This window comes from Catharus ustulatus, chromosome 2 (assembly GCF_009819885.2).
Source record: "Catharus ustulatus isolate bCatUst1 chromosome 2, bCatUst1.pri.v2, whole genome shotgun sequence".
NCBI classification, from domain to species: domain Eukaryota; kingdom Metazoa; phylum Chordata; class Aves; order Passeriformes; family Turdidae; genus Catharus; species Catharus ustulatus.
The window spans coordinates 115,648,254-115,665,642 of NC_046222.1; the positions used below are offsets into that span (position 1 = coordinate 115,648,254).

The 17,389-nt window shown below is 35.5% G+C and overlaps 1 protein-coding gene across 1 annotated transcript in view; it reads right to left on the reverse strand.

Annotated features, from left to right (window-relative positions):
* Positions 1-17,389, reverse strand: part of CFAP47 (cilia and flagella associated protein 47) — a 266,976-nt gene that overhangs the window by 107,908 nt on the left and 141,679 nt on the right. Inside the window, exon 50 of the mRNA XM_033053233.1 lies at positions 16,964-17,101. Within this exon, the coding sequence (XP_032909124.1) occupies positions 16,964-17,101 (138 nt within the window). The remainder of the gene's footprint in view (positions 1-16,963; positions 17,102-17,389) is intronic.

Below are 17,389 nucleotides of genomic sequence, written 5' to 3' on the forward strand. Positions count from 1 at the left end.
AGGGAATACCTTGTATCTATTTTTCAATGATGTTACAGGCATTTAGATATTTTCAATGATAATATTATTTGCACAACATTTGGTATTTCCCTAAAAATTTTAAAATATTTTCATGGAAACAGTTTTCTTAATGCATGGTATGAACCTGGCAATTCTCTGCTAAAGGAGCATCTTTTTTATTTTTGCAGCTGAAACCTTGACTGAAAGTTTCTGCAATTTCCACTTAGCATTAAGCCTTGAAGTTGTATAAACTTTGATGTTCTGCCAACTTTGACTCAATGAAAACAAAGCTGAATTGTTGATTGCTGCCCACTTGCATTGCTTAAAACATAAAACTCAGGCCTTTATCCTCACTTAGCTGAAAACCTGATATTAAATAGTGATTTTAAAGGTGAGTCCCTGCTCATGTCTTTACCCATATAATGCATTTTAACAGGCTACATCAAGGCCAATTTATTGCAACTATCCTCATTCCCAAGTAATAATAGACTAATTTTATTCCAAATTTCTTCTCAAGACAACCCACAAGAAAGAAGCTATTTCCTACTCTCAAGAATATTTCGAAGTCACTTCCAAAATGATAAAGCTTCTCCCTGAAACAAATAAAATACCAACATAGCAAAATAACAGCAAATGCTTTTGGAATTTCTTTTAGTTCTATCTCAGCATTCAAATCCAAAAACCAACTTGGTTGAAGTTAGGTGTAGCATTAGAAATTCATCTTCCAGTGTACAGAGCAGAAAGTCAGGAGTTTGGGGATTTCTTTCATCTTTTCTTGTTAGAGATTTTCAGAGTTTATTTTACCAGAGAGCAGGTGCTGGGAAAGGCTCAAGGACCAGGGGCAATGGAGATAAACTCAATATACTCAGGTTGAAACTCAGAGATGGCTCCTTCTCCATTCACAGAGCAAGGTTATATTTGTCTGGTTCTGTTTTCTGCACACATTTCAAAACCAGGCAGAAAAAAATGTATGCATTTTTCCTTTTCTCTCTACTTTTCTAAACTTCCATTGACACTTTTAATGCATTTTAAGTCCTTTCTTAGGGCCTGAGCACTGCACTTTGATGTCCTGTGAGATAAACTCCATTTGACTTCAGGCTTGGATCTCTTATCTCCTCACCCTGGGCCTTCGATGACAAATAAAAATCCTCAGCCTGCTTTATGCAGCCATCAGGTCATGATCTTGTCAGATCTCATGGGATAAACAAAACAAATTGTAGTCAGTGCATCAGATGGAAATCACCACTAGAGAGGAGCAAGCACAAATCTTCTGAATATAAAAATGCATCTACTTCAATATTTAATCTCCACCACCTTTCTTTTAGTCTGTCCTTTGCTCAGGAGGCTTTCACCCTGACTAGTTAGGGTCAAGCATCTGTCACTAATGGTTAGAGCATCTTCCACATGTTCCCTGCTGCATATTCAGTTAGCACCACTGTAAAAGATTTTCCTGATTTTAAATTATTAGAACTTTCCCCAATTCTTTTGTAATTTTTGGTTTTACTATGGAATCACTGGAAACATAGAAAGCTGTGTAATTCCTGTTTCATGTAGTTACTCTGAGCTGGAGGAACAACAAAAACAAAAATAAAGCATATTTCTATATCCATTCCTTAACAAGTCAATTTCTTCAAATAGTATTTATCCACAGTAATTACATTTGTGAACAGACAAATGTAGTTTAAACAAACAGTTCTGTATTTAAAACACAGGACTACTAAATTACATTTTACACGAAAATTAAACTTGAACCTTTAACAAACATTTCAGATTAAAACCTCAAACTTCCCTTCCAAACCTCATTCCAGCTTGTATGATATAACAAAATCATTGGGTTTTCTTCCTGAGCTGAATATCCTTTTGTAATCAAATCAGTCTGGTGCCTTGTCCTACTTCTCTTCAGTGATGCAAATAAACGATTTCTCCTTTGCCTGATCTCTTAGTTTATTGTGCAATTTTAAAAAATGTTATAAAATCTTTCTTAGCATATCAGCATTTTAAGCCATACACTTTTAATCTTATATTTTATATCACATCCTGAAGAGTTATCAATTCTGAAATCCTCTTCCTTCCACTCACAAGCTGCTCCTCTCTACTCCCTTGGATGAGAACACCCTATTACCATATCAGCCACAAGCTGAAATTTCTGATCTCTCTGTCCCCTTTCCATAAATTTACTTTTTATCCTGCGTCTGCTACACCAGCCATTTAGTGTGCTTCAGTTATAAATAGAAAAGATCCCTCTCTCCTGTTTGAGACAGAGCTGTCCATCAGTCACCTGAATGACACATCACTGATGACAAAGGAAGATTTACCTTGGTGTCCTGGAAATTGTAGAATTCCAGGGTCTTTTGGGGGGGGTGTGTGATATGGACACAATGGGAAACTGTACTGCTAAATAACAGTAATTTATTTGAAATATTTCATCCTAATTTTACTGACTAATCATATTGGCATCAGAAATATAATTATTTAAGAGAAAAGCTGAATTTAAGTGATATTTTCAAATTAAATGTGAGTTCTTTCTACAGTACTTTTTACCTAATTGCAGAGTTAATACAGCTATAATTCCCAAAGAACCACTTTCATAAATACAGAGTGTGCCTTACATTCTGTATCCAGCCTAAGTCATGCAAAGGGACAGTCCTGAAAGTGCCTTTGAGGACATGTAAAGAAGATGACATTGGTTTGCACATGTAAATTGGTACTGATGTATGAAAGTGATGCCTTCAAAATGTTGCAATTTAAAATTTAATTATGATGCTTTCATGTGTAAATATGTACTTACATTTAAATTAATTCAGAATTTTCAAGTTAATATAGTACCTATAGGCAGGCTTGGTAAAGAACAGTATTCCACAAAAGAATCCACAAGATGGATTAAGGTTCCTTTTCCTCAGGACTTGTCCTAAACTACATAAGGACTGTATCTCCAGAGCCTTTTCCACTTAAAAAAAATCAGAAATGGAAATTAGAACAATTTTTTTAAAAGCAAAATCAAATCTTTTTCTGGTCCTTGGAATTATCTACAATTAGTACAACACAAAGCTCTGAGAAAGTGTCTGACCTTTTAAGAAGCATAAATCCAGAACCTCTATTTCTTAAATTTTGGCTTCAAATCAATTTTTTCAAATGAACATCACCACCTTATGATGGAAACTGAGCTACCACTAGCCCATGAAAGACATTCCTTTTCCCTAAACTTCTTCAAAACTGTAAGGGGAAGAGAGAACTTAAACACCAAACAGCTTCTTTCAAGGAAATGGATGAATAATGCTGTTGGCATCTTCCATTTTTGAAGCTCAGTCTTCCATACTATTAATACCACCACAGCAGGATGTTCTAACACCATTTTTCAGTTAGACACCTTTATTCTATAGATACTTTCTGATCTCTATCTCCCAGGTAACAACTTCAAAAAAATCATCCAGCAGATCTACTATGTCTGTGGGATATGGAAGATGGAAAATATCTCTACCTCAGAATATTCTTGATGTCCTTCATAAACTCTCAGTACTTTAATATGATGATGTCACAGGTCTCTCTTCTCCCTTGCAGTTGAGTGATGAAAATATAATATGGCAAATATGGTTATTCACCTTGTACAGGGCCTTTTTGTCCCTCTCCATTTGTCCAACATTTAACCAAGGTATGCAATCAGAAAATTTAGCCCAGCCTGTCTAGTGGTGACAGACCTATCTGCTGGTGCACACTGTGACAGAAATCAGGATCTGATCTACTTAACATATTAAACTCTTTCTGATGAAATTGTGGAATTGTGGCATGGGAATGAACTCAGAGCACAAGACACTGTGTCATCCAAGCAATTGTGACACTAGTAAATATAGATCTAAAACAAGAGACAGAAAATCAATAAGAACAGAGGTAATATATTGGCATCACCTTTTTGAGCTCTGCAGGCAGCATGACATATGTGAACACAAAGTATGGAAAGAGTAAGAAAATTTCAAATGATGAAAAGAAATCCAGCACATTTTAACAACACAAGAGTTAAAACTTCACCATTTTGGCAGTTTTGGGAGGGAATGGGGCAGGGGGTAGGGAAGGGAATATTCTGCCTTAGTAAAAGTTTGAGGAATAAATTTTGTGGGAATGAATTCAAAGGATTGTCACAAACTTTCCCAACGTAGGTCCAATGTCTCAATTACATTCCTTACTGTACCTTCCTAAGAGCATAAAGCCACACACTGAGAACAACCCAAGACTTTCATAATAAGCCACTGAATACTTGCTGAAGAGGTGGGACGGCAGGGACATTTAACAATCTCCTACATAAGGAATCTGCCATGAATAGACCATTGAGAATAAATTTGGCAGGTTTCAAGTGCCATGGTCTGTATGTCTAGGAGCAACCCACACTTCACACACATTATATCACATTGGCTTCTCCAAACTCTCCCTTTAAGGCATTATTTTGTCTTCTATTGCCTGGCTCTATTAGTCATAGTGATGATTAACATGTCTCAACTGGTTACCTCAAAATCAGACTGCCATCACAAACAGAACCTTTGCGGTAATTTACAGGAAAATACTTTTTCAGTTACTGCAATATGGTTTTAGAAGTTTGAATAGCAAGGAAGAAGAACTAAAACTTTTCACTCAGCATAAATTTGACATAATTGCGGATTACATGGTGAAGTGATTATTTAAAATACTAACACTTTAAAAGTACTTTTTAACTTCTAATATGAAGATAAATGCTATTTGCTTTAAGACTTAGTTATCTGGTTATTATAATTACCTTAGTTCAAAGACCTGGCAAAGAAAGAAGCTGAGGTTAAGTGGAGATACTTAGAATAATCTAGTGTAAGAGTTGAATAAGGAAATAATTCCAAAGGGCAAAGACACTAGAATAACTCAAGAAGTAAAGTAAAAAAAACCTCCACAAATAGCTTATTGTCAGGTAAGTATGAAAAAACAGAAAACCACAGAAAAACTTGCACAACCAATAAGAATATGAAGTTCAGGAAACAACTATTTGCTAAATAATTTTTTTAATTTTCTTTTCCTTAGAGAAGATTTTTGAGGAAAGACAATGTTCACAATTTTCACATGCTCAAAAGATTGCTGCTGGGAGTGACTTCTCTGACGGAGAAACTTTACAGCGGTGAGGGTGAAGAACTAGCACAGATTACCTAGGTCAAACAATTTTTATTAGTAAATAAATTTGAAGAATATCCTAAACGAATGTCAAAATCCACAAGGAAACAAGTTACTTTTACCAACTTACACCTAACACATTCTCATACTCCACAAAATGTCTCAAAACACCCTCATTCACAGCCATAACCTTTAGCTGCCATGAATTGAATTGTGATACTTTGTTAACAAAAACAGAGTCAGAACTGTGTTAAACAAATGACCTCAAATTATTTACTAAGTCTCCTTGCTTCCTCTTCTTCACACAAATTTTAAAATTACAGTAATTTCATGAGTATAAGGCGCACCAGATTATAAGGCACACCGGATTATAAGGCGCACCTCCAGGTGTCGGCAAATTTACGAACTTTGTCCATATATAAGGTGCACCGGACTATAAGGCGCACTTTTTTTTGCAGCGAGGATCCGCGGTTTGGCTCGTGGCTCAGTGGGCGGCTCTCGTGGTTCACGGCTCGGCGCGCAGTTCGCACTTCGGGGTTGGCAAATTTCTGAAATTTGTCCATATATAAGGCGCACTTCTGGATTTCGATCAAAATTTTAGTCAAAAGGGTGCGCCTTACAGTCATGAAATTATTGTACTCAAATTAAGAGGTTTTTCCCCTAAGGACTACAGCTTTTCCCCAGAGGACTACTGTTTTTTATTCATTTGCCATATTTGCCTTTATTTCTACTGACACCGGTTTTCTATCTTGGTCTACCTATGACTTAATTTAGGAAAAATTCAAAGGCAGCAGAAAAATCCAAAGGGAACCTTGTTTCTGGCTATCAATTTATAGTAATTTCACGATTATAAGCCGCACGTCCGGGTGTCGGCAACTGTCTTGGGTTACAATATAGAGTGTGATAAAAGGTGTCTATTCTATCACCATCTGTTGAGGGTGGGGGCAGTGATCCTTATCTCCATGGCAGATATTCTGCTAATGGGCCATCAATTGAAACCAGGTAGGGCATTGTTCTTTATCTTTTCACAACCCATCCTTCCTCCAGCCAGTCATTTTCTGATAATGGCCCACTGAGTCCCACTGTGGGACTGATAAAATCACTTCATCCCATTGGAAGTTGCTCCAGCCAGGGGGAAGAGCCCAACATTTCTTACCAAGATAAAAACAGAGGTTTTGGGACACTAAGGGAGCCCCTTTCTCCACTCCAGAGGAAAACCGGATTTCTCCACATCACCACTGGACCTTTAGAGGGAAACTGCACCTTGTACAGGAGCACTGCTCCAGCTGAATCACATCTGTCACTGCAAGAGGATGCAGCCACCATGGAATGGAACTGCTACCAACACCCTGCCTGACAGGGTGTCAGGTTGTACTCTGACTTTGTCAGGGTTTGGAGTTTGTTTCTTTGTAGTACTGCATTTCTATTTTAATTTCCCTAGTAAAGAACTGTTATTCCTAATTCCCATATCTTTACCTGAAAGCTGCTTGATTTCAAAATTATAATAATTTGGAGGGAGGGGATTTACATTCCCCATTTTAAAGAGAGGCTCCTGCCTTTCTCAGCAGAAACCTGTCCTCCAAACTAAAACAGCAACTTTTTGTTCTTTGTCCATATATAAGCCGCACCTGATTATAAGGCGCACTTCTGGGTTCGGACCAAAATTTTAGTCAAAATGATGAGGCTCATAATCATGAAATTATTGTATTAGCTCTCAGATAAGAAACAGAAAAAATATTGCTCATTCCTATTATGTTAAGGAGTATAAAAAGCTAAAATACATAAAAGGCTTATAAAGCTAAGGGTGATCATGGAAAAAAGGGTCTTTAAATTTCCCTATAGATTCTCTGGAGGGTTAGGTAAATCATCAGTAATATTGAAGGATACACACAAACCCAATATAAAGCAGGTAACAAGGAAAAGAATGGAAAAGAGAACAGAAGGGAAAGATGCCTTGTGTCAGAACAGACACCAATACCAATTGCCTGAAATAAGAATTGAAAGGCTATGTTAAAATAACCTAGAATTTTTATTCTGCCTCTTGGCAGAAACAGCGTGCACTGGTCAGGTTTTGCATAGTGCTGACATTGTGTGCACACACAAAAGTCTGCAAACTGTGACTTATGCAAGGAAATAATTTGCCAGGTGAACATCTTGGGTAGCTGTGTCACACAAATATTTAAACATATCTGAAAAGGCAAAAGCCAGCTCAGAAGTCATGTACATACAGTCACAGCTGATATACCCTTGGCACAATAGGTTAAGTTATACTCAGATGATTTCCAGTCAGGAAATTCCTTAAAATGATACCACAGTGTTTTCCTGTTCCATGTCAGAATGAAAACAAAACATGTAAAATAGCTTACAAATGTATGCATTTCATAGTTATATTTCTTCAGAGAAAACAATTTCTCAGAGTTTGCAGTTTTTCATTTGTTCTTTTTTTTCAATAGGTCATGTGTCACTACATAGAATACCTTAATAAATTTAACATTTTGGCTGTTAAGAACTCTTTAAAATAAGACATTTGACAAAAAAATTATAGCCAGAAAAAAATCAAATATGAAATTATTATGACTTTAGAACTGGTAAAAATCTTCTTCTGAAAATAAAAACAAACCAATGTGTCATACACAAGTTATTGAATGAAATATGATTGTACATTGGTGAAATATAGATTACATAAAGAGTATATTAGTTAAACACAATAATCTGTCACTAGCAGGCAAAAAATATATAAAGACAGCAGAAAAGCAGCAGGTATTCTTCAGTCACAGAAGTCTGGTCACAAATATGGCACTTTGTTATTGTAAAGGCTTTTTAATTTTAAGTCTTAGCAGCAAAGACCTGTTAAAGGTCCTTAACAATCCTCCAGGTGTAATAGGTGTGGTGAAATATACTTAGTGTTTTTTATTGTGAAATTACAACCCTTATTTTATTATTGTCAACATAAAATATTAAAAATAAGCTTACTGAAGACAAAGTTAACCCAATTTTTATTAGTGTTGTGTCACAAAAGCAAATAACTGCTCTTATGAGTTCCAGCACATGCAAGGAGTATGAGCCTTTCACTTGACAGACAAATACCATTCAATCAACTCAATTACAGAATTTCCCTTGCAACTGTAAAATCAATTGCACGATTTCTCTAAAGTTTTATATCCCCCGGTTTGCAATTCAGCATAAAAAAAACCCCAAAAGGACCCAAGAAATGCTGAGTACAACATATATTCATATCTATTATAGGATGCAATTAGTTTTCAAAGATTTTACCCCTTCTAGCTACCAGGAAACTAAATTGACAACATTTCCCTGAATATACATAAATTTTTAACTGAACCTTTAATTTGAGTTAAATTTTATTTTATTATACAAATCTACATGAGACTTCAGTGAGAAGCCACCTCACTTCCAGACAGGGTTCACTTTTAAATTTTCTATCACACTCAGGCAGGCTCAGTGTATGCAGTTTCCTCTTTAAAATATACTAAATATTAAGATTAAGATTGCCCATTTCCTACATGAAGATAGCCCAGAATTACAAAAAATTATACTCTTGCACCTCAGTGAGTAATTCCTGACTGCTGTTATTAGTAAAAAAAATATTCTGTATTTACAAATAAAAATATTTCTTTTTCCCAAAATACTGGGGGTTTGCTAAAAATATCAAATTAACCAAAATCACTTTATCAACCCTAATACAGTCTTACTCTAGTGTTTCATAGGAACACAGCTAGGCAAATGCAAAGGCATTAAAACTGAAAAGTGTCTATTTTCCTTTTTCAGTATAACCCTTTTACTTTAAAATGCATCTTTCAAGTTCATTAGGATTTGGATAACTTTCCATTCTAAGTTCTGTCACAGAGTAGGCATTTCATCTTATTCTCCTAAGGAAAGGCAAAAAGGCAACACAAAGCAATATCACACACACAGAAGAGGCAACATTTTTTCTGGGATGAAAAAATATGTGTTCTCTGAAAGAGGTATTAAGGATTTCTGCTGAGCACTCAGGTCATTTGAGGAAAATGACATTTATTTCTCTATACATCCATAGAATACAAGATGACTTCTATGAAATAGTATTCTGTGCTCAATGATGGAGTGGGCCGATTTCCATTAGATTTCTGAAAACATATCATAGAGTTGTGTGAGCAATTTATGTGTTCAATAATAGAAAGAAACTGTGAAGTTAAATTACATTAATCTTCAAGTAGAAGATCTTTATGTTCATGCAATTGCATGCTAATAAAACCAACCCTTCATTAATTTCATGGATATTGTCTGCCATATTTACAGTAGCGGAACTTTATGAGGTTGTTCTTACTAATTTCCCAATATATTGCCGGGCAAATAAGGTGTAGACAACCAATAAATCCAGAGAAGTTAAGGAAAGCAATCCTGCAATTCTCTCTAACATTCAATAGTAATTAATGTATATATCACATTACGAAAGAAGAAACATTCTTCCTAAATAAGACAAATTTACTTTAATATATTGCCAAAAATATTAATCACATTTTTACAATTCTAAGTTTCAAAAAACTTCTTGCACACATATTCACTCTCTGATGCCAGTGTATAAAGTGTCATCTGTCTTTTGCCACAGTGGGAAACAGTAGCTCCCTAATACTTAAAATTTCATAGTTGTGCCAAGAGCAATTAGGACTCTATTCACAGAGAAAGCAAAAGAATTATTTTGAGAGAGACAATACAGACCCTAACAAATAAAGCACTGCAATGGACAAGAAATATCTATTACCTGCGCTGTAAAAATATGCGTGGTCCTTTGCTAGTTAGTTCAACAAATCTACCTCATGACTGTGTGAGAATGCAGGAGTGCCCAGGGTCTGGGATAAATCAAAAGCCAGAATTCTGTGTGGGAAATTAATTTTTCAGCTTCTATAGAAATAAAAGTCCTCAGCAAATTCCAGCAGCAGGCTACTCAGGGGAAAAGAGGATCTAAGATAGGCCCAAAACTCATCCATCAGAAAACAGTGAGATAAACTGAAACTTTTACTAATAAAAAAAATTACTTACACAACTATAATGGCCAAATCACAAATAGTCTTCAAGAATAACCCATTTCTAGCTTCAAAGGCAGCCAGTGACAGTAGTCCATGAGGCAAGCTTGTCTAGATATGCAAGTCTAGCACTACTTGTAATAATAGTAATAGTAATAGCAACAGGAAGAAGAAGAAATTAGATTGGAAGGAGAAATGTGCTTTATTCTCTTCTCCTGTTGGGAATTATACTCCCTGTCATCTTAAAAAAATAATTTGGACTTGATCTAATGTTTTAATTGATATTTCTGAATTGCATAGCTTTCAGAAACTTGAAATAAATAAATATATATATACACATAAAATTTTCACTGTATTTGTAAATCTATTTATAAATTAGCTGAACTGTTGGATTGTCCAAACAGGCTCTGAGAATATTTATTCAATTCTTTCCTCTGCTTGAGGGACTGAACATAAACCTTGAAGGAAGTTGTACTCACCCTTAGAAAATGTTGTTGATGTTGCAGTAATTTGAATGTCATATAGCTTGAGGGGAATGTCAAATTTTTTGTGAAAGATTAATTTGAATATTTCATAATATTGAATTAATATAAAAGATCAAGTCATTATTCAAATAGAAAAAAAAAAAAACTCCTCACTGTAAGACATTTTAAAAAATCACAGATTTGATTTGAACTCCACTTCCTATGTATTAGGAACTGTCCCATGTATTAGGCCATAAAGTTTGACTTTTTCCTGTTTTCTGGCTCAGTGAATACTTTCACAGGTCACAGCAATTGAAACAGGATGATAGAGGAGCCTGATGGGGACCCTCTGCTCACCTCATTATCTCAGATATGCTTGTACAACTGTGAGGAACTGGTAAATATTAGCGCTCTTTTTCATTACCGTTATGTACTCTCTGTGTGTTTATAATTCATTACTTGCTAAAGGGTAAAATAATAATTGTTTGTGTGCATGACAAGGTAGGAAAGGCAAAATGATGACCTAGAAAGAGCATGTCAAATACTCAGGCATAACAAGGGCACTGGCTGCAGGGAGACTGCTGCTCTGTTGCTCATTTCCTCTTAGGTTTCAAAAAAGCAATTTTTTTTATATCACTCTGAATGTTTTCTGTCAGTGATAACTAGTAAGGGCTTCCACCTGTACCTGTCATGTGAGCACTCATTATTGCTGCTAGGGATTTTGTTTCTCAGAATATTTTTTAAAATTTAATTGGCTATTAATTGACAAAATTCCATACATGAACAATTGATGTCTGCCAGACATGACAGAATGATTTGTTTTTCAGTAACACAGTTCACAGCCTATACAGACTTTCAAAACAAGCACAATGTACAAAACAGACATTTAAATTGGGTAATAAAATTTAATCTCTTTATATGCAAATGCAATCCTACATGCCACAATATCCAAAAACACACAGATGTACAGGTTCACAAGAGGAGTGACTAATTTGTGGTTAGTGCAGATGCAACATTACCTGCCTTCTCAGCACAACAACATTACAACACCTGCTGCAGGAAGGGTGATGCAACCTAAAGTTCAACAGCAGCCTTACTTTGTAAGCAATCACAGATTGCTCTTGTTATTAATTTTAAATGGGCTACCAAGTATTGTTTGCACAGATTTTTAATTGCACACAGTACCATGCCCCACAAAATTCCATGTGGGCCATAGGTCCTTTAAGCATTGCTAAATCTGAATTGTTTCTAAACAACATGTTAGTTTACTGGGAGAATCAAGCTGTTCTGAGTCACAAAAGGGCACAGGAAAATTCATAACTTCCAGCAGACTGCAGTACTGCAGAAGGGCACCTACTGAGAAAGACAGCAGTAATTGAACAATCTTTTTGACAAAGGATAAAGGCAAAAAACAGTCTAATACTTAATGTTCTACATATGCTATGCCATTCCCCAAAGCTTGTACGCACTGGCACAAATATAGCTGCAAACGCAAAAATGCTAGAAAGAAAATCACAGAAAAACAAACAAACAAATAAAACATAACAAAAATCAACCAAAAACCCACAAACCAACCAAGCAGTGGTTGATATTTTAAATTTGCAAATATGCATGCGATTTACATGGGGATTATTATCTCTGTATAGGTCCTTATTTTTTCCCTGAAGAGGGAGACTTAAACTAATCTGAAGCTGGAGCACACTATGCATGAACATACAGAATGTAGATTGGACTGAAAATTGCTTAACTACCCAACCAAAATTTATGGGCTGGTAACTCAAATTGAGTTTAAAGAAAAGTCCTCTAAAAAAGAAATTAATTTAAGAAATAAATATGCATGTATAATGTATAAATTATATTTTTATATATTAAAGGTATGTGAAACATCTTACTGCATTAATACTGAATAAATCCTATCATTTACCATTGTTTACTCTGTTCTCATGATCTTTTTAAAAAATTATAATGAACTGAAATTATAATGAACTTTAAAAATTATAATGAACTTTAACGCTTTTTTATTTTTTTGCCATTCTGAGTACTGTTTACTTCTTAATCACTTCAACAGTTGCTAGAACAAAGACATTATTTTACTGTCTTCCTTATATGAATACCCCATAGTGCTCCCACAGATGTTCAGCCCTCAGGGATTGATTTCAAGCCTGGAAGTCCAGGAGAACCACATGTGCAAGAACCATTACCTTCCAAAGCATCAGTTGCTTGAAGAATCACTTGTAAGCAGTTTTTAAACTCAACAGGAAAGATATTCAACTCAGAAACATGTCATAAGAACTACAATGACAACTTAAGCTAGAAAACACTGCCTGTCATTAAGAGCCTGGTTGAAGCATAAATTAGCTTTAAAAAAGACAGGCTTTGCCAAAATGAATGTCTGGCTTGACCCCTCTGACTGTGCTTTTTCATCATGTCCTATTTACAAGTAGTGTATCTTTCTGATGTTTAGCCTTTCCATTACAAGGAAATTCAAAAACTTGGCAATGACATAAAAATCTAAACACATTCCATAAGACAAACAAAATGGGAAATACAATCTTTGGATAAAGACAAAGCTTAGTGCAGCCACCATAAGACAACAGCCCATGTAAAATTCCCCAGTCTCTTATAAACAGACACTGTGAGCCATCACTGCCAGCAGGAACATTGAAAGCTTTTGTTTAAATGCCAGGTCTGTGCTGAGTCTTCTGCTGGAGTGAGTGTGAGGGATGCTGGAAGAGGAGAGGGGGATTTGCAGTTGCACTGCAGACTTTAGCCATTGCAGCATCCACAGCAATTTCACACTCTGGATTCCCATTTCCAGGGGATGATTCATCCCTGAGCAGCAGAGAGGGTCTGACAGAAGCTGAGTCCAGCACCCTCCCTGTGGCCCAAAGGCTGCACAGCACAGGGGCTTTGGCCAGCTCAGTTCAAGAAGTTACCATGAACTCCAGAGCAGAAAAATTTCCTCTACTTTGAGAGTTTAGAAAGCTTTACTCCCATAGGAGGAGTGTAGCGTTTATTGAGACTGTGAAACAAATACCTATTAATGGCTAGTATTTATTTCTCATTTTAGCACTTTATAATACAGGAATGTCTAAATATAAATCTCACGTGAAAGACAAGATGCATCCTACTTTCAGCCTCAGCAAACACAGCCTTGTTTTACTTTTGGCTCCCATGAGAAAAGAAACCCTAGGACATCCTCTCTTCAAAGACGGAAATATGTTTTGGAAAGAACTAAAACTCCAAGTCAGTTTAGAGAGAGGCAAGCCCCTTTCACTACATCTGCTGTGCAGACATTTTTCTGTTTGGGTTTTTATTTGTTTTCTCTTTTTCTCTCTTGTACAAAGCAGCATAAAAAGGATTCATCATGAGGCATCACTGCATTTTTTACTGTAAGAACTAAATGTGCCTTTTTGTAAATACATCTGAAAAATAAAAACAAAATACAAACAAATTTCAGAATCCTCTAGGTTTTTGGAAGAGCATAATGAGGGATTTTGATGGAAATTATAAAAAGAATGTATGAAAGCTCATCTAGAAATCATCTTCTGCTGCAGTCCTACCTACCATGTAATTTGAAGAAGAAATAAAAAAAAGGAAAAAGGTAAATAATAACATCTGTAGCTACATCATGCATACGTGTATGTACCTGAAGATGATCTTCAATGTTGAGGTGTGCTTAACAAGGTAGTAGTTTCTAGTATGTTTAAAAGGAATAATTTTCCCTGACAAACAGCAAGACACAAAAGTTTGGTGTACATGCGTTTATTCCTAATCTTATTCAGCTTTGGAATACCTCATACTTGTTTTGAGCTATGCTGATTCCAGTCTGTATATTCATTTTCTCTACATCAGAAGTTCAGTATTTTCTGTTACAGTGCTCTGGGGATTTTCACTTCCAAGGTTCACTTCTACATGATGCCTCTGGTCAAATGCAAGGGGCTTGCATTCTACTACTGATGTGCACTTTGCAATTCATAAGTCCTAAATCTTGGAAACATCCACACTTCATTCTACTATGAAAAGTTATACAATAATATAATAATTAATTTTAATGTAAAACTACTGTAAAAAATATTGGAGGAAAACAAAACTGTGCAGGATAAAGTTAAATCTGTTAATTCCTCTTTGAAGTAAGTTCAGAAGAGGACTATCAGGTATTTTAGACCAGATCTTGATGCATTCCCTCTCTATTTAGCTATTTTCAGAAGGTGCTTTCCACAGCTGCAAAAGTTACAGATGTCTAGTACAAGGAAATGGATGTGATGACAGATAATGTTTTCTGAAATGACCAAATGCACTTGGTGGGTTTAAAGGTGAGACTGAAGCTTGGGATGTGAGCATTGTAAGGGTAAATCCTCTGCACTGAAGAAGGAAAAAAATCTTTTATTAAGTGACACAGTACTAGGGAAGGGTCATGTCACATCCTACTTTAAGTCCACTTAGGAAAGCAATCCTAATGATGCCCTGAACATTCCAGCAGCCCTGCAGCTTGACTCAGTACAGTCTACTATAAACACGTAGGTCACAATAAGACAAAGATATAACACTACAGTTGCACAAAAATAGCAAAAAGTGGCAACTGAAAGAGAAGATGAAGTAACTTGAGGCAGCCATACCTCAATGAATGAGGTGTGCAGACTCATCCAATTACCAATGGGATTCTCTGTGTGGGAGTGATTATTTCCCTGTAAATTAGTGTGCAGCAAAAGAGGGAGCTGATTTGGGGCTGATTACCTGGCTCCTCGCAGCAAGTTATTAGACTGATATTTTATTGTATTATTTCTTGTCTTTTAATGTGTTAAACATGTTTGGAAAACATTTTAAATGCATAAATAAACCAGTCAGTCTCAGATTGTCATTGGGGAATCAAATGGAGCAGAAGTATTATCAGTAATGATAAAAGTAAACCATGAAGTCACATTGGATTTTCTACCTAAGAACAGCACCCTCATATCAGTGACAGGGACAGTACTGAGACATCCACTCTCCTAAACTCCTAAACTATTTTCTTGCTTAACCTTCTATGTTCAGTTACTCTCAGTTACAGCCTTTACTAGTTTTGGACTGATGATTCTTAAATTTGCAAATATCTCATGAAAAATATTTCATTTGGGCAACAGAAGCTTAACTAAATAAATATTCTCAGGCTTTCAGTAGAGATCTGAAGATTATCTCCCATTTACCTGGCATCACCCTTTATATTGTTTTTATTTTTAATTCCACTTAATATCTGGAAATTTATAATTCTTGTCTCTAGTGTATTATCTGCATGTATTACCTTAATTTAATCTTTGTTAAAATCTTTCTTCTGTAAAGTTCCAATGAGATGCTGAGTTTTAATGTGAACCAACTTCCATGTTGCTGCACAGATATTAATGACTATAAAAGAACAGAGTTTCTGATATTCACATCAACTTGATTCAAATTATTTCTAATTTATTGATAAAATTAGCTTCTAATTCTTTTTACAGCTTGATAAATTCTAGTTTTAATTTATCTAGAAAATAGAATTATAAAGACAAAGAGATCTCCAATCCGCAAGCCCTTCTTAATTTCCTAGAAACTCAACATTGACTAAACCAATTCTTTTAGTTTAAAACTTTCCTTGACAGCTTTCCTTGCAAAAAATATCCTTTTATCACTTAAAACAATGCTTGATAATTTAAATATATACCAAATTAGATATTAAAAGGATAAAGAATATGGTTCTGTAGGCAAACTTGTATACTTTGTATACTTGCAAATATAAATAAGAAGGTGAAGAAAGTGCCGAAATTAATCTATAACAAAAAGAAAACCTGGCTCTGTCTATTTGGTGTAACCACAAAGATATTCCTCTGGAACACCTAAAATTTCAAAAGTAATGCAGATACTGCTTAAAATAAAGCAGGTGGTGACAATACGAACATCAGTAGGTATTCTGGAATTTTTCTCTTTTATATTTTATTGCACCAAAGGACTATCTATGTCTGACTGTTAAAAGAAAGTCTTTTCCACAGTGGAAAGAAGTGGAGCAATATGAATTTCAGGAAAGGCCTGCATTGATATCAGCACTATCAGTATTATTGGAGAGTTATAAAGAAAGCATTAAAAACATTCTGCCCCTCTTCAACAACAAGCAACAGTCAGTGACATTGCAAAAAGAAGGCGGGAGGGAAAAGGAAAAGAAAATCTCAGCTTAACATTTCATAAAAATGTTTCAGAAAAGCATAAAGGATTATTTCATACACTGTTTGTAGGCTGTGCATACGAAATATTAATTTAACTTTAAAACTTTAATCATTACATTATGATGCAATTATGATGCAATTTTATGAAAATTGACAATAAATGCATCCATAATAACAAACGTACCAATGTCAGCTGCATCAAGAGCCTGTGGAGTCCCTGCTGGCAATTTCTGAAGGGTCTGTTTGCCATCTGTCTTCTGTGGTGAGCTGCTGCCTTGAGGCTGCTGTTGGTCTTCGTCTTGAGCAACAAATGAAATTATACCTAAAACAAATAGATACCAGGTGTTGTATTACCCAGGCATTAGCTTCACAAAAACAGACTGCCAGACATGTACAAGTATTTCCTCAGTTCAAAATGAATACAAAATGAAGTAAAACTTCTATTCCAGGTGTCAGCCATCCAATTATAATTTATGATACTAAAAAATATCTCTTAAGTGAGTGCAAGGAAATTAACCACTTTTTTGTCCCCAAAGAGCTCTTCTACCTACCTGAAGAGATCCATAATGAGCACCTGAAAAAGATCAGTAGCAGGAAACACAATACAAAC